This window comes from Mercenaria mercenaria, unplaced genomic scaffold, assembly GCF_021730395.1.
Source record: "Mercenaria mercenaria strain notata unplaced genomic scaffold, MADL_Memer_1 contig_3581, whole genome shotgun sequence".
Classification (NCBI taxonomy): Eukaryota; Metazoa; Mollusca; class Bivalvia; order Venerida; family Veneridae; genus Mercenaria; species Mercenaria mercenaria.
This window is the reverse complement of record NW_026461734.1, coordinates 21,593-47,004: the sequence shown is the minus strand read 5'-3', so window position 1 is coordinate 47,004 and position 25,412 is coordinate 21,593. Positions and strand designations below refer to the sequence as shown.

The 25,412-nt window shown below is 32.8% G+C and overlaps 2 protein-coding genes across 2 annotated transcripts; both read left to right on the top strand.

Annotated features, from left to right (window-relative positions):
* The first annotated feature begins 690 nt into the window (after nt 1–690).
* Nucleotides 691–6,190, top strand: LOC128553198 (ATP-dependent DNA helicase pif1-like). Its single transcript, XM_053534317.1, has 2 exons — nt 691–922; nt 5,866–6,190. The coding sequence occupies exons 1-2, from the start codon at nt 714–716 to the stop codon at nt 6,170–6,172; spliced, it is 516 nt and encodes a 171-aa protein (XP_053390292.1). The 5' UTR covers nt 691–713; the 3' UTR covers nt 6,173–6,190.
* Nucleotides 6,191–8,170: 1,980 nt separating this feature from the next.
* Nucleotides 8,171–24,692, top strand: LOC123555342 (uncharacterized). The gene is made up of 4 exons (XM_053534318.1): nt 8,171–8,600; nt 17,470–17,612; nt 18,451–18,560; nt 21,389–24,692. The coding sequence occupies exons 1-4, from the start codon at nt 8,576–8,578 to the stop codon at nt 21,459–21,461; spliced, it is 351 nt and encodes a 116-aa protein (XP_053390293.1). The 5' UTR covers nt 8,171–8,575; the 3' UTR covers nt 21,462–24,692.
* The last annotated feature ends 720 nt before the right edge of the window (nt 24,693–25,412 follow it).

Genomic DNA, 25,412 nt, shown 5'->3' with positions numbered 1-25,412 from the left:
CTTAATTCCAGTTATTAAAAGAGATGTTTAGAACAACCACTTCTAAATGTTCTAAATGACAATTAATCTCCTATGGGGGAATCTCGTCCATGATTTCAGAAGTCCTTGTTGTCTGGTCTGTTTTGCACGAGATGTAAAATCGTTAATGGTGAAACCTCCATGATTATTATTAAGCAGGGTATCCCTGTTATGCCTGTCTCTACGAGGAACCCATCTATAGCCTCCCAGGCCATCTCTTTTCTGTGTGATTCACACGGACCCTGGTGACCAACTTTATAGAACGGGGGGAGTGTAGTGGGAACGTAGTTGGGGTTAGTTAGGTCACAGTAAGAGGTCACAGGAGAACCAGCCAATCGGAGAGGATGATTCCTATCACATGGCCAGGAGGACCAATCACCGACGAGCAGCCTCGCTTCGCGACCAGACTCCATTGTATCAACTTGTGTATTCTTGCTTATCCACCGAAATCCAGGGCCATCTGGGTAGTAAGTGACCTGTATTGTAGTTATATCTGCCTGTTAGGGTTAGGAACCTTTTCTGCCTCTAATAGGAGTGTCAACTCCTGTATAGCGAAGGCCATTTTCGCTATAATAATCACTTTCGGGCATGCGCAGAAGACCGCTCCAAGTCTGCAATGAGTTACATCGAAACAAATCTCTTTGGTCATAAAGATCATTTCCTGTTTTTATTTTAAAACCAAATTGTTACAAAATATGTTGACAGATTTGCAAAAAGAAGCTTTGGACAGGATATCCGAGGGCCATAGCTTGGTGTTGACTGGTCAGGCAGGCACGGGGGAAAGTTTTTTATTGAAGCGCGCAGTTCATTTACTAAAGCAGATGAAAAAATGTGTGTCGTTGTTATGTACTACTGGAATTGGTTGCCTGCAATACACAGATCTGAATGCAACAACTGTACACAGGTGATAAAAACTTTGAAAAGGCACAGATCTTCATTGTATCATTTCAAGTAAACTGTATTCAGTAAAAATAGATGGAAGTGCAGGGCTTTTCATACTTATATAACAGAGGCCTATGAAAGGCCTCTTCCCAATCCAAAAATATACTATTTTTTCCCAAATGTGGCAGAGATATTTCCCAAAATGCACCGTAAAATTTCCCCAAATCATGCAACAGATGGTTAAGATTTTTTTTACATTTTAGTATTACCAGAGGAAGTGTTTGTTTGGTATCGATTTTTTGTTGCATAATAGCCTAACAGCTCACAGAACCAGTTGTGACACATTGCCAGTCTAATACATTATGTTCCATGGCCTGGATTTTAGTCCAAGTTTCAGGGAAGATAAATTTGCTTCGTCTTACGATGTTTACTTCCGGTTGATAAATTTTCCCAAAATGAACAATTATTGCGCATAAATTTCCCAATTGGAAAGGCCAAGACCTCTTCCCAATTTCCTGATGAAAAGCCCTGAAGTGGCAATGGGTGTGGTAACTGGACAGAAGTGGCTATTCCTATGGTCTCGTAAGAATAGCCTCACAGGCTATTCCTACGGCCCTCCTATGAGAATAGTGAAATAGCCTGCAGGTGGCTATTCCTACGGCCCTCCCATGAGAATAGTGAAATAGCCTGCAGGTGGCTATTCCTACGGCTCTAAAGACATTTTTTATGTTCATCTTGTATTGCATTGCACTGAATTAATTCAACTGGTATATTTTCGAACAAATTGTTTACTTTTGTCAATCTTTATTTCTCTTCTGTATTTTTTATATGTCTTATCACCGAGACATGAAGGGAACATACAACGTGTAACATGATATTCAAAACATGATGTAAACTTAGAATAATGGCATATTTATTACTCACACTATTATCATTACATTCATTGATTTGTTGCATAATCTATACATATATATCATTCAATGACAACAATTTCACACATAGACATAAATAAGCCTTTTCCATTATTCGAAATCACTTCCTGTTCTCTCGGTGTGATACTGAAAAGCAAACAATTTGTTCGAAAATATGCCATTTGAATTAATTCATTACAATAAAACTGTCTTTAGAGCCGTAGGAATAGCCACCTGCGGGCCATTTCACTATTCTTAAGGGAGAGCCGTAGGAATAGCCTGTGAGGCTATTCTTACGGGACCGTAGGAATAGCCACTTCCTAACTGGACTTCTAGATATAAGTTATATAATAGTTTTCGTAAAGCTGTTCTAACATTTTTTTAAATATTATATTTCGAGTTAATATCACTTAGGTTAAACTTTAAAGGCATACCTATTGAATATTGAATTTAACAGCAGTTTTCAGTAATAAGCATTATTTATTTACTCCTTGTGCATGCATTGGTTGAGAAGGCAAACACGCTTTCCTACTGAAGGCCTCCCAAAGCTAGGATAGTGGGTGCCAAACTGTAGTTTGGCCCCTGCAATATTTTGGAAAATAGATATAACTTAAATAACTTGCAGTCTAATATAACATTTATTTAGTATCACATAATTCTTTTCAGCCTGATTTCTGATTTGCATTTGGCCTTTCTTTGCATTCTGACTTGCCTACGATTGTTCGATTATAATTTATAAAAAGAGTATAATTATATCTAGCGCATCACTACAGTTCCAGTTTGAGCGTCTGCAAAACTTTATAAGTATTTAGCCTGCTACGCATGTAAATGTTATGTATTTACATTTTCATGGTCTAATCAAGGGAAATAACTTCAACAACTTTATATCACAATTAGACAACAGTTATTGCAGCACTATTTGTTTGTATCTCCAGGGCTTCAACCGGAGACTGTAAAAAATGGCACGCTTGATTTCTAAAGAACAATACATATTATGACTGATTAGGTTACACCATTGTGTGGTTTATTAAAAATGCATCAGAATAAGTCAATGACTGCTAAAACACAGGGACTTGAGGGGTCCTATGGCCCATTTGGCCCCTGGTCAAGGTTTTGTCATGAATGTACTGGGGATCCCTTGTCAGACCCCGGACCCTGTCTAAAGGTTCCCCCCTCAAAAGTTAAACTTGCTTAGAACTACGTCTATGTATAACATGCATTAGATCTACATTAAAAACTTCTGACAGTATGCTTCAGTACAAATAGTCATATATGTTTTACATAAAAACAAGGCAAAGCCTTGAAATATTATGAGTGAACAGATCATCTGTAGAATTTGTCTATATTTTCTGTACAAAATGATTTGTCTTTTCAATTCTTTCACATTTTATAGAGGAGAAACTAATAATTTTCAGTTTATCATTTTTGTATGTTTTAAATGAGGTAAAGAGCTGAATTCTTTCCTAGTTGATATGTAGTACGGTATATAGACAGAAATTATACTACACATAATTATGTTCTGTCATAAATATCTATTCACCTGACAGTCACCGTTAAATATTTGCATATATTGAAAGGTAATCTAGAATATAAATTTTATCTGTACTTTTTTACCAACGACTAAATTGATGCTGTGCTCAATAAATCAAAACGACCACTGTGGTCAACTTCAGAAAAGAAGCCTGTATGGGTGGGTTATTGAAAATGCTAGTAAACTGTCATCATTTACAAGGTATAGTATAATGTATTAACCTTGTAAATGATGATAGTTTACTAGCATTTTTAATATATATTGTTTTAGTTTTATAGTTACAATGTTGCAGCATTATAGTTGAACAGTAATCAACATGCAGTGTCAGCCTAGTTGTGAAACTATGCCTCATTAATTAATGCTTACATGATACATGTGAGCTATTGTCGTCACTCATTGTATGGCATCTGTTTATTCGCCATTTTGTTCAAACAACCGCTTGTCCAAAACCATTTAATGAACTATGTTACAATTTGCCCTGGGTTTCTAATGGAAATTCCCCTTTTTACTTTGTTTGACTGGTTCTTCTTTGCTGCCATTAGGGGTAATTTCTAACATAACATCTTTACAATTTGTCAAAATGTTATTAGGGTGACTCTGCTCAAATATTGTTCAAAACATTCCATTCATCCTAAAACATACCGCCTTGGTAGCCTAGTGGTAGAGTATCCGCTTCGAGTGCGGGAGGTTGTGGGTTCGATCCCCGGCCTTGTCATACCAAAGACATAAAAAATGATACTAGCAGCTTCCTTGCTTGGTGCTCAGCATTAAGGGGATAGTGCAAGGACTTGTCAGGCCAGTGTCAGTATAATGTGACTGGGTGGGGTATCATGCCATGTGTCTACGGTTTGGTATTCCAGTGAGGCAGCACTATTAACTTGGGCATTGTGCTCACTGCTACAAGTAGGCACCATCGTAACGTTGTTTATATGACTGAAAAAATGTTGAAAAAGACGTTAAACCCTAACACACACACACATCCTAAAACATAGCCACATGTCTTGTGGTCATTTCTGCCTGTACAGACATAATTGTCATGTTTCTACTTTTGAAGGCTATCGCTACTTTATTTCATAGTGGTCACTGCGATAGTTTGCGACATAAAGTGGTTGCTACAGTTATATAAAATTTGGTGTAACTGTTTTAACCTTGATCTGTTCCTTCAATATAGCTATTCTCTTACATGTCGACCAAACTTTTCAATAATTTCACACAAATGCTGCTTGTACCATCTAGCAAGATTTTTCAGATTACTTTGTTCCCTTCTGGGGTGTGGCCACTTTTTGCCTATATGTATAGCTATGTCATGTTATAAAAATCCTTGGTACCTTACATTGCAATGTGTTAGTTTGTGGTACTTAATTATAATGCAATCATGTGTGTCTTTTGTCTTGAATTTTTCAAAAAACAATTGTCAATTTTTCTGGTAATGCGGTCTGTGGAAAATTTCAAAATAATGAAGAAATAAAGAACAATGCTCTTGCCGGGGATTATGGCAGCTGTAAACTGAGTATACTAAAATTCTGCACTGTTGTTAAGAAAATAATATTGTTATAGAGAAATCAGGCTTCAATGAATGATATACTGTAAAAATCAGAAATTTTTGCAAGGGTTTTGTATGTGCAGGCCCCACATGTCGCAAAATTAATCCTCATGTAAATATTCATAATTAGTATTCTAATTCAAGCAGGATATAATTTTTTACTATTTCGCAAATAGTAAGCCTCGCAGACATACTTAAAATTTAGAATTTCATTTTGTAAAATTTGACCCCGCGAAAATAAGTGCGTTTACAATAGGATCATCAGTTGTCTGGATTAATTTCATGTTTCGAAAAAAACAAAGGGTAATGGAAAATATGCTTGTCATTGGAACTGCCAGATTTGTGGTTAAATGCAGTTAAAAAGTGTTCCTAACCTCTTATGTTTTCTTTTTATTTATAGTCATAATGCCTATGTTTAAAATGTGGCTGACAATTTTTTCCCTGTGCACAAACAAAGAGTTTTTCACCTGTTAAATCCCATTTTAAATCATTATTATAAATCTATTTGTCAAAAGTTTGAATATTTAAGTAACGTAGAAGAAAGTATTCTTGAAATCATGATATTGATTACATAAATCTCCCTTTATCTGTACATTTTCAAGTTTGATATTTAAAACAGTGTTTTCCTAACTATTTAATGATTTTTATTTGCTATTTGGACAGCTGCTTTTTCTGATTTCAGCATTAATTACTGTAAACCTCTCCAGAGTGGCCATCTATGAAGCAAAAACCAGTCTTTGACAACATCATCAAAATTTCCGTATGGTGAAATATACTATCAAATTACCTCTTCACAATAACAGCCTTTACATAACAGTAAATATGTGTATCTCCCTGATAAACCTTTAGGGTGTTGCTCTACAGAGGTTCACTGTAAAAGCTTTTAAATCTATGGAGCTTTAATGAATATTGCCAATTAATCAAGATGTGTTTCCTTATATGAAAATATTGTAATAATATTTCTTTATATCATATTACAGTTGGGCTGGTTTACAAGATGGCCGTTATGACAACTTGACTTTAAAGAGGCTAGTTCTGGAAGATGATAGAATGGCGAACGTTAGAAGAAATGTTGAAAAAACAGAAGCTATTTTTATCGATGAAGTCTCAATGCTATCCAGAAAGGATTTTGAACAGCTGGAACTGGTATGCAGAACTGTGTCAAATAATGACATTTATTTTGGAGGTCTTCAAGTAGTAGCATGTGGTGATTTTTATCAACTGCTTCCAGTTCCAAATACACTTTATGGTGATTTAGGACAGTTTTGCTTTGAAAGCATCATCTGAAAGTCATTTTTCAAACATCGTATAAATTTTGACTATGTTGTCAGACAAAATGAAAGTGTGCTTATCAGCGCTGTAAGAGAAACGGCACGAGGTAATATTTCAAGTGAGACGGACCATTTCTTGAAAAGTTTGGAAAGAGAATTACCTGAACATTATAATCCTGTCCACTTATTTGCAAGCAACTATGATGCCAGTGTTTTCAATAATGAGAAGTTACAAAATTTGTGCACTGAAGAACACACATATGAAGCTATAAAAAATTTTGGTTGTGAAAAGCGTCTGAAGAAAATACTTGCTCCAAAGTACCTCCATTTAAAAATTGGTTGTCCCATAATACTCTTAAGAAATATTGGAGGTAAATTAGTGAATGGGCTACTAGGCAGTGTAAAGGGTTTCTCAGAAAATGACATTGTTGTTCATTTTTCTTCCATCTGTGAGACACATTCTTTAAAACGTTGTAACTTCAGTGTTTTTGATACACACACACAGTCTGTCATAGCTGAAAGAGTGCAATTTCCAATTACTTTAGCTTATGCTTTAACCATTCACAAGAGTCGAGGTATGACTTTGGAGAGTGTTTATATTCACTGCAGAGGAATTTTTGAAAGTGGACAGTTACCGGTTGCTCTTGGAAGAGCAACTAACAGTGTTGGTATACAGCTTCAACATTACCGGAAAGGTCTATGCCCTCAACCTAAGCCAGTAGTAACTGAGTATTATGGTACACCATGTTTTAAATTTGAGGACAAGTTGAAGTGTTGTCAAAATCAAGGGAAGATTTACATTCCAGATGTTGATATATATTTTTGTGAAAGTGATGACTCTGATTTCAATGAGGAAGATCTTCAAATTTTGGAGGAACATGTTCATATAAATGAGGATGAGATACACTAAACAGAATACATCAATTTAGAAAATGTTAAAAAATCTCCATTTCTTGAAAACCCTTTAACTGAAAAGCAAAGAAGAATAAATGAGATCTGCTTATCTGTTGATGACTTAAAATTTAAGGAATTCATAAAAAAAAATTATAAGCATTTGAATGATTTACTGCCATGTGATCATTCTAAGGAACAGTTTTCAGCCAACAAAGTATGGACTGAGCTATTATCAAAATACCATCAGTATGTATCTTCCAAAAAGTATAAATCAACTGTGTCTATTTTATTTGGAATTTTTTCTTTAACAGATGAGCATTTTTATTCAGCAACACAATGTGTCTATAGTCTATTAAAAACTTTAATTCATAATATTGCTACTGAAATAGGTTACTCAGTACCCATGGCGACATGTCATAATATAATTTGTAATGCAGGAAAAGCAAAGCTAAGATACGTAGCTGGAATGTGTGTAGCAAAAGCAAGAAACCACTTTTCGAATGTCATACAGTCAAATTTGGGTAATCCAAGAAACACCGCTGTTGAAACTGTAAAATTAAATAAGACCAGAGTTTCATTTTTAAGATCATTACAAGCTAGTTTTGATGAAATTGACACAAATGATAACACTTTTTGTGAAATTGAACGATGTCAAAATATTAGAAAAGGATTAACATATGTAAATGAAAAATGTTTTCAGTTCTTTATTCATTTAAATGAAAAAATACGTAATCTTCTAAACCAATATGCTTTATCAGTGGAAAAAGAAAATTTATTTGAAATGACTAAAAGTAAAGTAAAGGAGGATGAAAATATAGGAATGCTTTCCGCAGAATTAAAACCAGGACACTTTCAAACAGAGATAACTTCATCGGTGTTCGATAATTTAATCACGCGTTTTCTAATGGTTTGTCATAAACAGTTTTTGAAAGATTCAAAAGATTTATTGTCTTTAAAGAAGAAAAAGGCACATAGACAGGAAATAAAAAAAAACGCAGGAGAAACAAAAAGTAGATGTAAACCTAACTTTTAAAGATATATTAACAGATCAGTCAGAAAATAAAATGTCATCACATTTAAAATTAAAGGTGAATTGTATTTCTAATGTAGACTGCTTTTTAACAAAGGACTTTACCAAAGCCAATATTTTAACTCTGTGCTCTGCTTATCATGCTTATAACTTGAAGACTTCAAGAAAGCTGAGGAAGAAAGAATTGGGTAATGCATTGGTAAATGCAATTATTTCTTGTGATTCAATGCCTAATTCACATGCTATAATGAATAACACATCTACCTCAAAAAGAAAGCGTGTGCAAAGACAAAAAATACCTGGGAAAGGGAAAGGAAAAGGAAAAGGAAACCGAATGCTAAAACGATACAATTGCGCATTGTGCAAGAAGGAATATATTGGAAATGATGATTGGATTGAATGTGATAGATGTAACCAGTGGTACCACAGGTCATGTGCTGAACTAGAAGATGAGCAGGAGTGGCAAGACATTCAAGAATCAGACTGGGATTGGGAATGCAAGACATGTACAGGATAGAAGGTAAAATCACTGAATGTAAAATGCAATATATAGCTTTAGATTAATGTTCCATAATTCAGTAAGTTGAAGTGGCTAATACAAAAACCAGTATTTTAATATGTAAAAACAGGCCTCCGTGGCCGAGTGGTTAAGGTCAGACACTGACTTCAAGTCACTTGCCCCTCATCGATGTGGGTTCAAGACTCACTCCGGGCTTTGAATTCTTCATGTGAGGAAGCCATCCAGCTGACTTGCGGAAGGTCATTGGTTCTACCCATGTGCCCATCTTCCTCCACCATCAAAAATGAAAAGTCGCCATATGAACTGTAATTGTGTCGATGCGATGTTAAACCTAACCAAAAAATATGCTAAAAGGTATGAGTACACTTCAGCAGCAAAATTAATGTTTATAGATAGCTCTTTGGATGATTGGTTCAGTCATCCATAACTTTTTAATATACATAGTATATAAACTAAATCAGTAAGTCAATTAGAAGCTATGCACACAGGAAAGTTACTTCAGTGCACTACTTTCAGATTCCTTTAGGTTGTCAGTGCACAATTTTGGTTGTCATAACAAACAAAAGCAGAATATTTTGATAATATTAAAAAACCAGTTGCCTGATTTTAAAATGATTGAATTGCGGTGTGCCTTTGGTGATTTTATACTTAATTGCTATATAGCATTGTTGATTTCTGATAAAAATGGTTTCGATGAGATTGGGTTAGTTTATTTTATGTGTTTAAATATATGAGCCGTGCCATGGGAAAACCATCATAGTGGCTTTGCGACTAGCATAGATCCAGACCAGCCTGCGCATCTGCGCAGTCTGGTCAGGATCCATGCTGTTCGCTTTCAAAGCCTATTACAATTAGAGAAATGGTTAGTGAACAGCATGGATCCTGAACAGACTGCACGGATGCGCAGGCTGGTCTGGATCCATGCTGGTCACAAAGCCACTATGTTGGTTTTCTCATGGCGCGGCTCATATATGTTTCCAGCAGTCAGTCGAGATCTGTGCGTGCTTCACATAATTTTCCATTATTTTTTTGTTTTGTAAGGAGAATATACATACCCTTACATTTTATTAATATGGTAACAAGTAAGATTTTACATTTATATGTTATTTAACAAATAATCAAGGCCCTCGAGTTGTTAAGAAGGCCTTGATTGTTTTCATTCTGACTTGCTCATTGATATATTTTAATAAATATTATCCTGGACTTCATTTATGCGAGGAGTAATGTATCGGACATCATGCGTCAATTTTACGTCATAATGCTTTCTTACCGGTCTGTGCGTCAACCGTTGTTTATCGCAGAATATACACAGCTTGATTTTCTTTGTTTAACTGGAAAACAAATTGACCCATGTTAGAATAATGATTTATTATTAATGTTACGTGTATAACACTTGTACTTGTTTATATGCCCACATGCTATTTCATTTAATGAAAGAAATCCATAAAGAAAAATCTGTGTGAATATTGAATATATATTTGAACAGAAAGTTGTAGAGTAGAAATGTTTATTTGATTTTGAGGAAGCTACAAACATAGCATGTGGAAGAATTCTCATTCTATCTTAGTGCCTTGCTGGAGAGGACCCTGGGCTTTAAATCCTCCACTCTAAATTTTTCAAGTATTGTCATGTATCCTTTTGACTATACATTTTTGTATAATTGTGTTGGTATGATGTTAATACAAAGAAAACAAAGAAATTGATAACAATTTTATATGCATTACATAAAATGATAACATCTGGATTTACTTACATTAACATTGATATAAATGTATCTGTATTTAAACATTACAGTGACGTTTTATTAGGTGAACTACTTGAATATTTTCAATTCGTACATCTTTGGATGTTGCCGTTTCTGTAAACATGATATTTAATATTTCTAGTCATTTCCATTACATAAATATCATATCCTTTATATTGAGTAGATGAGTATCTTATATTAAGTGGAAAGAAAGAGGAAAAACCCTATTTGCCTCTGGGATTGATACCCAACTTCAATCCAAACTGCGGGAAAGGAATTACAGGAAAATAATACCCCATTTTTGAAAACTTGTTTCATTACTATTGTTACATGTTGACATAATCCAGCAGACTATTTTCAACCACATTAAAAATAACAATTTTAAACATGTTCCTGCATTCTTGCTTATTAAGGCCTAAAATGTTTGTTTCTGGTAATATACTAAAAAAAATTAGGGTAGGTAGGTCGGAACTGTTAGCTTGACTTGCTATTCTACTAACCCTGGCATTGGAATCACATTTTGATTGAAATTTTGCGTGCAAGAACATACAGCTATCATTTAAAGGCATATGAGCCGTGCTATGAGAAAACCAACATAGTGGCTTTGCGACCAGCATGGATCCAGACCAGCCTGCGCATCCACACAGTCTGGTCAGAATCCCCCGGGTGAAATAGTTCCAGGGTTTACCATGGAATTCCATGGGGAAAAAAATGCCTGGAGTATTCGGACTAAGTTTCCAGCCTTTTCCAGCCTAACCAAATTATCAATGTGGAAAATTTGAAAAAGCCAAGGCTGGAATATGTACCATGATATACCAGCATCCCTGGAAAATATACCATGGTAAAATCTGGAACATCTTCCAGGCTGCCAGGAATAAAATTCCTGTTTTTCCATGAACCTGGAGTATTCGGACCATTTTTTAACCAAAGTCTGGAAAAGCCTGGAACATTTTCCAGCATAGCATGGATTAGGCTGGAAAATGTTCCAGGTTTTACCATGGTAAATTTTCCAGGGAATGCTGGAAAATGAGCCTGGTATAACCTGGAAAATATTCCAGCCTAGTTCTAAGGGCCCTGAAATAGCAAAAAGTTATACCCCATATGATTATATCCTAAATGAAAATGCTGTATGCAGCAGGTTGTAGGTTTGATTCACGGTCTTGGACAAAGGATGATCACAAATGAGCTCCCCTAAGCAGTGTATGTCCATAGGTGAGGCTAAAATTAAAAACTAAAAATTTCATCTAGGACTTCTTACCTTTATAAAACACACCAGTAATCATTTACAGGTTACACATATAAAACAACAAGGTGCTGAAGTATTGCAAGGCAATACATAGTCCCCTACCGGTTTCTGTGCCACTGATTTTGAATGCATTGTAATTGTAGTTGTATCTACCCGTCAAGATTGTTCATTTGTGAAAGTTTGAAGAAAATCTTTTCAGTAATATTGCGCCCTCATGATATAATTCCTTCGCATCTGAACTCAAAACAATGATTTATTCAGCGACAAATCACTGAATGAGATATATTATTTCTTGAATAATTTTCTCAATTACATCTTCAGTACAGTGTAAAATATGTCATTATTTTCAACTTAATGTCACTGCTGGTCCAGAAATTTTCTGTCAGTGTTTGCCACCACCAATGTAGATTGCCACAGTTTTTCACTAACCACAACAAAGCCATCATTTGCCACCATTTGCTCCACTGCTATGACCTGTTGAAATAATGAATCACTAGATATTAAACCATTAAAGCAGTTTCTTCATTAGTATTGTCCATAGTTCATAGTTTCAAAATAAAATTAATATCTTACATGGTATTCAAAGTTAGTGCATCTTTATGATACAGGCAACACTGCAGATTTAAGCAAGTAATAACATTACTTGTTGCATTTTCACGAAGCTTTATTTCTCAATTTGATTTCAGATGTTGGTAGAATAAGGTTCCAATGAAGGCAGACAGATATTTTCAGTGTTTTGGGTTAGTGATTAATAGGTTGGACTTATGCACAGCTCTTATTGTATAAATAGTAACAAGTTTTATTTCTACCAGTTACCTGCACTGACATCCCAAGTTGTGTTGACTGCCAAGTGATTACTTAATTTGGTACTTTTTAACCATTATATATAATAATATTGGTCTGGACTTGATACAAGGGGAATAATTATAAAACCTGCTATGGGTCCTGCTGGAAATCGGTTGATACATTCAGTCAGGTTTGGAGAAAATTGTCAATTGACCTAGAACTATGGTAGTGTGTGTACTGGTATATTACTATAGTAATATATAATGCCAGTATACTTACATGTCTTTGAACTGTTGGATGGAGCCTTTGAACACAATACATTGGATCACTAAACATGTCTCTGTTCATTCATGTGTGCTGATACTTTATATACACATATGATGCTATACCTGAAAAATAGATTTAATTTAACACTTAGATGTCCATAATTTTTTCATAGTTTATTATTGGGTATAATGATCTAAAATTGAAACTGTACATTGTGATGAATAATGAGGCCAAAAAATGTCTCTGATGCATTCATCAGTTGACAGTACTGTTTATACTTTTTTTTTGCTTCATAGTAGCTGAAGTTATTTATATATTATGTAATTTAGCATGTAACAATAGGTAAAAGCTGTTATACATGTATAAATAACTGCTCATTAAACAAATTTTGCATAAGATTATGTAAAACAATTTTTTAAATTTTGCCACACATTTAAAATTACAAATTATGAATAATATATGCATTATTCACTGCACCTCGTAATAAAAAAAAAAGTTACTTGAAAGTAAATAAAATATCCCTTTGCAAATTTTGTACTAAAAATGATGTGTATATGTATTAGCCTTTTATTCAATGTCATGGAAAGTTTGATATATTTTCCATAAGTTAAAGTATGATAAGCTCAAATAATCTCCCTGAACATTGCAAATATAATTAATATATGTCAATATTCTGTAAGACTCCTAAAGGGAAAACCTAAATCTTTACTTTTAACCTTGAATATAGAAATTTTATTTACTTGTACATTCCAGTTTATTTTGTTGAAATGGGTAAATATTAGACAAAGACTATCATAAGTAGGTGGACTAGACTAGACTAGCCACAAGACTGATAATAAAGAACTTGTCACAAAATTGAAAAAAAATGTGATTTTTAAAAATTTATGTTCTTGTGACAAATGCCAGTCTAATTTACAGATTTTAATATTATCATATGATATTGGACCTTAGATAATTATAGACTGGCTCTAATCACAATTCTAAAAATAAAAATTCTAAAAAGTTATAATAGACTTGGACTAGACATGCAATTCCCATTATTAAAGATGCTACTTTTTTTTGTTGAAAATCATATTAATATTGAAAAGAATTAGACTAAGTGATAAATGTGATAAATATAGTTAAAGATATCAGAATTAACAAAAGACGAAGTTACAATAAAAGTACCTATACATTTTTGTAAATAACAAAAAGCTGCTTAATATGTGTATTTTTGCTAAATTTTTTATATAATGTTCTGCTGTTTCAATAAAGGGTATAATGATCTATAATAATAACTAAATTATCCATAAACATTTCTTCCTGTTAAAAAATAATTTTCATATAATAACAGTTAAAACATTGATTTAAACCAAATACTCCCTGAATATACTGTGTAATATTGTAGTCAGCAGACTGGTAGCATTGTTTACTCAGTAGTGCCACCTGTGGAGATAACTCTACTGGCCTTATTTTTTTTGCTCCATTTGATATTTTCATTTAAAAAGAATATCCAATTTTCCTTCTTATAAATAAAAAGCATGATAAATTAGAAATTGCAGCTGCATAATAGTTGCAGTGGAACAAAATGACATGAAGTAAAAATCATTTGTTGCATTACATGGTGAAAACTAAACCACCTGCTTCCTGTTAGAATCCATTGTTCTAGTTTTGACATTGTTAAAGGTAATCTAGATTACTGTTTGAAAATAAATAAATTTTATGAACTCACCTGGTGCATTCTGTTTATTATTGTTAACTTCCAAGATGAAAAAAGCTGCACATAGTAAAATATTTAGGGAAACACTCTCCCAAATATTTACTCTATTCTGCTCTCTGTCAAAGAACTTCCTGTGTAGATTTGAAATTTTGATATTCTTGGGCAAATGTGCCATTTACAGTCAGCTAATGAAGGTAATGATACATCTATGATGTTAAAATATTTTTGTACTAGAGGAAGATTTTATTCCATTCAATCACATACTCATAAATTTTGAAGATTACTCTGATATAAAACAGAAAAAACTATGGATTACTTTTTGTGGTACATGTACAGCCCCCAGAAGTAGTTCCCTGACTTTATGTTCATTGGTTGATCTCTTGTTATGAGTTTCTAAATATAAAGCATGTGCCAGATCTTATCAGTCTGCATGAGATAATCTCCTGTAGTGAGACAAGCAATATACATACACTGTAGTAGATTAATAGACCCAAATGATTTATCACTTATCTAGGAATCCCTTTGCCAGGTAACTTTTAATGAATTGGTGAAAAGAATTGTACTATTTCATGCAATTACTGTTGCTGCAGCTGTTGTTTTCTAGGAGAAAAAAAGTATGATATTTCAATAAATTTTAATATTAGTTTAAAATTTCAAGGATGTGATTTTTCCTTTTTCAGCTGATTTCCTCTTTCTGGACAGAAAAATTTGAAAAAAAAAATTGTCAGATTATATATAACTAACCCCATCCTCTAAAAATGGCAGCTTTGCTACTGAGTAAAAGTTAAGAGAATATCACCTGTATATCATATATATTTTTCATATGACTTATGTTTACCTGATATTTAGGATCTTTGTTTCATGTCATTTAATTTGAATACCAATATGTTAAAATAAAAATAAATCATCGTCAAATAATGATTTTTATAGATTTTTTCCATGTTTCTCAACTTAGAATTTTTTACTGCTTCCCACCTTTCAACTGGCATGAAATTTTCTAAGTCCAGCTTTAACAGAAAAAGCTTGCACAAGCTTGCGACTAAAAAAGCTTGCGCAAGCTTGCAAAGCTATCGCAAGCTTGCAGAATTCTGTATGTTAATACACGCAAGCTTGCGTAAGCTTTCTGCAAGCTTGCAATAGTCATGATCAGCCTTTACCACCCTGGACTGAAAAAGAAGCATTTTAAATTTATTCCTCAGTTATTTTGATTAAAAAATAACTAAGTTCTTTCCATGGTGGTCTGTAAAATTTCTAAGTTCTTTCCATATTTTTCCAGCCTTAAAAATTACTAAGTTCCACTTTCCATGTTGCCATGGGATCATTTCCAGAGGTTTCCAGCCTTTTACCTCTGTTGTCCAGCCTCTTTCCATCATAGTCCAGCCTAAGCTGGAAATGGCTGGAAATAAAATTCCGCATTACATGGAAATTATACCACATTTCATGTAACAGAATATGGAAAAGTCATCATTTACCAGGGATTTCCATGGATTACCATGTAATACCAGGTATTTCCAGCATCATTTCCAGGGTGAACATGGAAAATGTACAGCCGGGACATGTTGTTCGCTTTCAAAGCCTATTGTAATTAGAGAAATCGTTAGCGAACAGCATGGATCCTGACCAGACTGCACAGATGCGCAGGCTGGTCTGGATCCATGCTGGTCGCAAAGCCACTATGTTGGTTTTCCCATGGCACGGCTCATATATAGAATTGAAACTTTTTTTTTTCTTGTTCTAGTTTTCTAAGTCAATTACCAACTTCACTAGGTCAGTTCCATAACTCTGACATGTATTTTGAACAAATTATGCCCCCTTTTGGACTTACAAAAACCTTGTTGAAATTTTACATGCAAGTTATTTTCTCCAAAACTGTTGCATATATTTAATTAGAATTACACATTGTGTCTTCGGGAATATAAAACTAGTTGATAGCATCAAAGCCCATAACTTTGACCTGCATTTTGGCCAAGTTATGCACATCTGGACTTACAAAATCCTGGTTCAAGTTTTGCGTGCAAGCACATGCAGCTATTACTTATAGGCATATAGATTTGAAACTTATTTTTTATTTTTCTAGATCAATTACAAACCCCAGTTGGTCAAGTCCCATAACTCTTGCATGTATTTTCTTGCAAAATATGCCCTCTTTTAGATTTAGAATACAGTGTTTAAAGTTTTGCTTGCAAGTTACTATCTGCAGAACAAATGCAGATATTAAATTGAACCTTCACCTGTGCCTTAGGGGTTATAAAAGAAGTTGAAATACTGTTGATTGCATCAAGTTCCATAACTCTTGACATGCATTTTGCTAAAATTTTGTCCCCTTTCGAATATAAAACTTCTGCTTAAAATTTTGCATGCAAATTACTATCTGCAAAACTGTTGCAGGTACTGGATAGAAACTAGTACTCTTTGTATATTTTAACATTTATAAGTGTAACATATTCCTGCTTCTGGGACAATAATTCGATTGGTCGAGCAGTGGCTGTGTTACAGACAGCTCTTGTTCTTTTTTTGGCAATTTTTTTTTATTAATTTAAGTGAAACTTTTTGGAAATTATCTTTTTGTCCAAAAAATGAATACAAATAAGGGGGATGTGCATTTAGAGCATCAGATAGTTGATTTCTAACCTGTCTCAGTGTCTGATCTTGTGTAAACAGTAAAAATACAGTTTTGCAAATCTTTGTAAAAAAGTTGAAAACAAAATCTCATAGGCCATAAAAACATTTATGGTTGTGCCAAAAATTTAGCGGAGGTCAGGATACCGAAAGATTTTTTTATGCCTAAGCTGACTTTTTGATTACTGGTTTATGAGTTGCAAAATTATATGGCGCTATTGATTTCCTTTTAGTTCCAGCATTACTTTTTTGGATACAGCATTTTGTCCTAGAATTGTCGCATTTATACCATACTTGTAATGGTGTAGTGATGGGTTATTATTACAACCATTACATAATGTTCTCTGTGAACAGAAAAAGTTCTCAACAACATCACTGTTTATACCTGCTGGAGTAACACTTCTCATGGTTGTTTTAATTCTTCTTACACACAAACAAGTGAAACCACGAATCATGCTAATAATGTCACTGTAAGTTTCTCTACTAAGAAACTGTTTTTTCTTTTCAGAGGCCGGCACATCCTTATCAATATCATTAACAGAGTCTGACCACTTTTCTAACCAATCTTCAAAGGAAGCAAGATCATTGAGTCTTTGGTCAAGAATGTCTGCCACTGGTCTACGGTCTCTGAAAATCTGGATAACTTTGCTGGTATGTTTTAATAGTTCAATTGTTTCATTTAAATATGTACCATCAGTTAATGTTTCTTGGTACTTTAACATCAGGTTTAGCATATTTGAATCTAAAACTTGTTCAGCCAAATGGTTTCTCATTTTGGATGTTTTTGTTAAAAAGATGTGTTCATCTGTTAAGTACTGATGTACTTTGATGGGTGTATTCTGTTTTCGGTCCCAATTATATGCATCTATCCAATACTGCCAAATTATGAACTGATCATTTTTTGTGAGTTTTCTTTTAGAAAAGGTATTAAATCCACTCGAATTAATGTTATTTCTTAATTTTTTAATGTTATGTGAATAATCCATCAAGAATGTGACACTTTGACTTGGAAAGTATGGATTTTGTGCTGTAAAGTTTTTTTCCTTAGCTTCTGTAAAATCTTTAAAATGCATAAACTGAAATGTTCTGTTGTGACAGCACCCGTCAAAGCAAACGTAATCTACCATAAAATCATACATGTTTAATTTGTTAATGACTTCCCACACCATGATATATATTTGTTGGGCATTTGCACCTGTAGTTGGAAAGTAGGCTATGGGAAATCGAAATCCGTCGTAACCCAAAAAGATAAATTGCATGACATGTGAAGCTGTTCTAATTTCATTTTTTTGAGTGGAAAGTACATGAATATCCTCTGCTAATTGCCCCATTTCAACGAAGCCATCAATTTTCACAATGCCATTACAAAGAGACAACTTTAGGTCCTCTTGCACAGACATCTCGTCAATTACTAACCCCCCAGACTTTTCAGTCTTTAACCTCTGGGATTCTGTTGATAGCCATTGAAACATTTCCTCGTTTATTCCAGGTGATTGCTCCAGACAGTTTTTATATCTTTGAAGTAAATTTTCGCATGGTAATATTAGCATACCGCTACTGCGCAGGGTGGAATAACCATGAGGGGATCTGTTCCACAAGGTAAGACAGACCTTGAAATGTAATATAGTATGTTTTTAAATAAACTGCATCAATGCTATTGATATTGTTAGGAAATAGGAAAATATTATGTATAGAATGAAATAATTATTTAATGTAATAATACATAGTATCACAATGCGTTTAAATAAAACAGTTGCTTACACATTTTCCTGTCAGATTTCATTAATCAATTCTGATTTAAAAAATGAATTTATTAGTGAGCAGTAGCAGCACAATTGTAATAAAAAATAATTACGCAAGCATTATAGCAAAATTTAAGCAAAAATGTTAAAAGTATGTAAATGATACATATTTTAATGTTTTTCTTTTACAATGGCAAAAGGTTTTAAGTGAAGTGTGTGGATTTATTTTAATTTCAGGAATGTGTAAAATTTCCTTTTTGAATGATAGCACAAGTGCTTGCTTCACCAAAGTAAAATCCTAGGACCTTAATTTTGTTTTTATATTTAAAACAGAATAAAATAACATATGTTCCGCTCTTACAAATCTGGTTTCCTTCAGAAGCCAGAAGTTAAACACTTCATGTATGTAAAGAAAGATAATTATTATAGCATGTATTAAGCAAATTCTTTATTTGTACGGGAAAGATATATTAATTGATAAAGGCAGTCAATATAATTTTGTATAAGGCATAGAAAAAATTGAAATGGTACAATCATTTAATCAATGTCATATATATATATATATATATATATAGTTTATTTATGTCTCATTCATTTACAAGCATAGAAACTTACATAACCTAAAACAATTGTAAATGACCATTCTAACAAGAACTACAAGAGACAATATACAGAATTATTCAAATTAAAAATACCATTTAACTTACAAATTCATAATAAGAGTTAATATATAAAAACACATGTACTATATTCCATGCCATTTATGGATAAAAAATATCAGGTATCAAACAAGGTATGGAAGGTTGGCAGTGACCAAGTAAGTACATGAGTACATGTACAAATGTTTGGTGAGTACATGAATGTAAGAATGTTGTGTAGCTGACAAAGTGAGTACATAAATGTACGGATGGCGAATAAGTGACCGAGTGTGTACACGAGTGTACGGATGTTGGGCATGTGACCGGGTAAGTACATGAGTGTACGGATGTCGAGTATGTGACAGAGTGAGTACATGACCGAGTTCATGAGTGTACGTATGTCCAGTATGTGACAGAATAAGTGCATGAATATACGAATGTTTAATAACTGACCAAGTAAGTATATGAATATGTCAGACACATTTTCGAACAATATTTGTTTTCTTAAACATCTTTCCATGCTATTAAACTGATTTCTTAATAAGATGTTGTAACATAATGGAAAAATATACTAAAGTTTTCAAACACTGCAAAGGTTTGTATGAGCAAAATTATAAAACGAATTAAATTACCTCTCTTTTATCTATTTTGGTACATGTATTGAGTACTATGTAGCAGACTCATTATAAAAACATAAAAACATACTTTGCCAAGGAAATTATGTAAATATAGCACTTACGGTATTGTAATGATAAAAGATTTGCATTATCTGTTATATGATAAGAAGAAATTTTATAACAAATGCAAGTCTTATACCTTATCATTACCTTCCTTTCCTAAGTTAGGTGTAAAATGATTAAATTTAGTAGTTTTCAATGAGCAAAATTAAGTTTACTTCAGATTAAGGTTATCACATTAAGAACTAAATGAAAGCGTAAAATTATAAAAAGATTATAAAAGGAATACATTAGTTTTGAAATACTTTCATATTGAATGTGGATAATAATAAAATGTTACTATTATTGATAAACAATGCATCACCAATAGCAATCTTACTGTATGTAATGTGTTTTTCTATTACTTTGTTGATGACAGAACATAAGAAACTGAAAAATGTCGTAAAATGTTGCTTAACATATGATTGGCTGCCATTAAAGGGAGGTAATAAAAATCTCTACAGTACATGAATAATATAACAAAATAATAAATGCAATTGTACTATTTATTTGAACTATCAAAACTTGTTCCTGACTTTCATTATATTCTGTTCACGCCTATATAAGATTAATGTGAAAGAAAGAAACATGTTTTGACAGTTCAAATAAATAGTACAATTACATATTGTAAGACAACTACTAAGTTTTGATATTTATCACAGATTTTTATATTATAAAAAAGATTTAGCTTACAGGTGTAACAAGATTTCTTTACAGTCAGAAAATTCTCCATTATAATTTATTTCACATAATGATTTATATTTTTTCAATTTTTTTCTCGTAAGAACCTTCCAGTCACAGTGTTAAAATACTTAGATTATGTACTTTATTGCACAAATGAGATTGGCTGCTTTGTAAGAATTTGTTATCTGTATAAGAAAACATTAATACTATACAAAGGTTTAAGTATCGTAGAGCACAATAGGTTTTGTTTACTTTTGTGTAACATCCAAATGTCTTTCACTAGGTACATGTAACATCACATGTGTTGTTTACATCTGAAACATATTTCATGTTACATGTTAATAAAATAAATTGTACTTTTCTTTTGTGTATTTATTACTTTAAGCCACATGCTGTATTTGAAAATTTGTAATATATGAAATTAAGAGATAAATGTCACTACATACATGTATTTCTATAATAACTTCTGTAAAGCATTTATTAAATAGGGCTGTTATTTTTTTTTATTTAATGTATTACACTTGAACAATAAACTTAGCTTATGTCTCAAACTTAAAGATAAAATGGAAATGAAAGAGTTATGTTTAATTTATGCAACTTGATTTATTTTAAGCATATTTGTTTCATTCTTATTTGTTCATTTGTAGATGCAGCATCAGTGTTAAGACGCTTGGTAATGAAGTACGGAAATATAATTATGTCTGTTTCATTGGCCAGTGATACTGGTAATAATTCATATCTAACAAAGTTGTTGAGCAGAAGCACAGTGTAAAGCCATCCAGTAGAGGTCTTGAAGCTGTTCACTTGGAAACTATAAATATTCATTCCTGCAGAACGGTTGAGAAGCATCAACATGAAAAGTGAAGAAAAGCTTACAGTGCTTGTGTTAGTGTAAAAGCTATTAGTTACCTTAACAATTCACATATATGATTTTTCACATGAACACATTTACAGTATGAACTATAATCTTGCACTGAAATATAGCAGACTTTTACAATTCCTGTCATACCCATAATAAAACAACCTTGATAACTTAAAGATGGTCATGAAAAATTAATAGACTGTGAAATGATTAACTTTGCATGGGTTCTGATTATATTTTATTATTTATATTCATAAACATAAAAATACATTTCCTTTTAGTTATACCAGCTATCAATATAAATGTAAGGTACTAAAGGTAAAATAAAACCATAGAATTATTGCAGAATTTTAGTTTACAGAAAAATTGTTTTTGTTTTGTTTCATTTGCACTAACTCAATCATAAGTCATGTGGCAACTTTCGAGGTTGGTGGTGGAGGAAGACCTAGGTGCCCGTCTCTACAGGTTTTATCACAATCAGGCACCATGCTAGAACCACCAACACTTTATAAACCCACTTAATTGCTTCCTCACAAGAACTTAGACATACAGTGAGGGGCAAGTGACTCAAAGTCAGCATCCTTAACAACTTGGCCATGCAGGCTCTCAGTAAAATTGTACCTCCCTTTATATATATATATATATATTTATTTACCAGCACAATAAATTATAATTTATATATTTAAACAATGCAGTCTGTACTCTATTGTAACAAAAAAGTCAGAAACTTTCAGAATTACATTTGACAAATACATAATTATGTCATCTTTTTATCTGGATTTGCATTTTTAAGATATTTTCAAACAAAAACTCAGTTTGAAGGACAAATTATTGTTTAGCATCTTGAGGTCAGTGCCTTTAAATGTGCTGAAACAGACTTTGCTGAACAAATGTATCTTTTTAAAACTTTATCAGTTGATCATTTACACTTGTGTTCACTAGATTTTTACTGCATGTATTTTTCAAAATTACACTTTCTTGTTCTGGTTGCAGTTTAAGCATAAGTAAGAATTAAATAAACACTGTTGCTTAGGTAATAATATGAAAACTAGCACTAATTTTTTTAAAACTTATTTAAGAATTGCATTTACTGTACATACTTTGCGGAAAAAATTATAAATGCAAGTTTATACAATTCTAATTACCTCCCTTCCTTGTGCACCCACGATAAATTCAAACAGATGAATAACAAAAGTTTCATGCTGTTTTAATTTGTTTCAAGTAGTTGATATATCCCAATATTTTCCAAATGTAAATGTAAAACTATGAATTGTATCGAAATCAAAAGAAAAAGACCATTTTTACATATTTTTTATAATAAAGGGAGGTAATTACAAAATTCATAAAAGTGATAACAAATGCATTTTCAATAGGGATTTCATTCTAAACTGTAATCAATGTTTGTATTTTCATTTTTTTCAATAAATCTGGAAAACAAAATGTATTTAAACTGAAAATGTATTTACATGTTCTTAAAATGTGATTGCATAACCAAATAAAAAAGAAATCCTGAGTGGCCCAAACAATTTCAATCTTGCCATGGAAAAATTTACAGTTATGGGCCAATCTGATATAAAGATTTATAGTAAAGGCAGTTTACCTCCAGTACATGCTACAAACGCTTCACAATTTTGAAAGTGAAGTTAAAAAAAAGTCTCATTTAACTCAATAACATGTCATCTGTCATTAACTAAGATTCAAAACCTTCATAAGAATTTTTTATAGCTGAAATTCTCTCATCTTTTGTCATTCTATGTTGTGGAGGTCAGTGTCTTTAAACAGCACAGACAGACTGTAAATAATTATGCACAATTGGTAAGTGCAGTTCATTTCAGTAGAGATTGTTGTATTATGCAATTTGCTTGTACATAAACACAAATGTCACACAAGGAGAAATACTGTTGAAATAAATAGCAACAGTTTAAAAAACAAATAAATGAAGATACTTTTTTCTGTTTACTTTTTAAGGTAGTACAATAGTTCAGTGTATATCAATTTTGCTGCATTTACATTTTTCCTTCCTTTTCTTAATGTTTTAGCCTTTACATAACCTAAGATGTAAGAAAGACGTAAAATGTTTGAAAATTATGCTAAATGTTATTTACAAAATACAGCAGTATGTCTCTAAATTTTGTATGCCTGTAAAACAGGATGTATTATGGGATCACCTGTGACCATGGTGACCTACAAAAATGTCTGCTCTGTAGAATGTTTAATGTAGTGTCCACCAAACTGGTTCACTTCATGAGCATAATATCTCAACCAAGCTTGTACCCATGTGAAATCATGTAGTAATTTTGAAGTTTACTGCTTGAATTACTCCAAATATCGAACAATTACATTGTCTGTAGAACTTCAGCATTTCTTACAAAGCGTTCATCAGACCTGGTTATTGTGTTCATAATTTATATGACAAGTTAGATAACCATATACACTGATCCATTTGCTCTGCTGCTAAAGCCATTGGTCACTTAAACTTGAGAAAAGATACAGTGTCCACCAATACTTAAGCTGTTCTTACTGTAACCAGACTTGGTTGCAATATATAAGGGTATTTTCTTTGGAAAAATTGATATGCATTGGATGATCACAATATGTCAGCAGTTATAGCCTTTAATTACAAAGAAACTTGGAAAATTATAGGTGTCTGCTTAGTAAGCACTTCTAATCCATTGTTAACTAAACTCAGTCACAATGTTTTAGACATATTATCTTGGACAAGTTTGATTACTGGTACCACCAACACAGTTTTTCTTGCTCTGAAATTAAGGCCCTTGAATTACTTGCAATGGAGAAAATACACAACTAGTCAATGAGCTCTGTGTTATTGTCAAAAGTAAAATTTTGATGGGTATTGTTACAGTTTGGTATAATCTTATATCATGATGTTGATAGGCATTCCAACAAAGGAAGTATTTTTTTCAACAATTTAATTTCTATTTATTAACATTGATGACAATAAAACTGGAGCATTGATGGGTATCATCGATTTCTTGTTAACATTTTTCTTGGTTTTTATTGAATCATATATGTGATGAAAATGTTAATTGCAAACCTTTAATGACAAAAAATAAATTGTTAATAAGCAAGATGATGTCTTTTGTACCTGAATTATCTCTTTACTCCATCTCCTTGTTCTTTTATCGTTCTCACTACTTGACAGATCATGTTGCAGTTTCATGAACTCCAACATTAGATCACTAGCATCTGGAAACAGTTTCTGAAAAAGGACTTCACAATCCTCCATTTTAGTTGTCTTTTCTTCCTCTTTACATGTAGTATTTTTGCAGCAGACACATGTAACAGATTTGAAAGTAAAGGGAAGGATACCATGACATTTCTTAGCAAATAGTCTTAAGTCATAATTGTTTTCATTGCCATTTTGATGCCACTCCTGCACAACATTAAACTTATTTGTTTGGTTCTTGCTACTTACAAGCTTTCCCTGACAAATATCAGCTTGCTTAAAGGTATTGAATATAATTTGCGATTCTAATGAACTGCAAATGTTGAATCCTTTTAAGCCAAGTTCATCTGCAATAATATGTCTGTCTCCTACGAAAAGCTTCCATTCCTTGTTTGGCAATATTTCTATGGTTTTGAATAACTCATTTTTGTTTGCATGGAAACCAGTAGACAATCCAAGTTTTATGCAGTCATTTTTATTGCTAATTGTAAAGAATCCATATGTGGTGGATATGTTTAAAATCTCATCGGCTGTAATTTCCTTATCCTGAACAAAATTTCTCCGAAGCCCGATGAAAAAAGACTGTCCACATGATTTAATAATGTCGGTATTACCAAATATC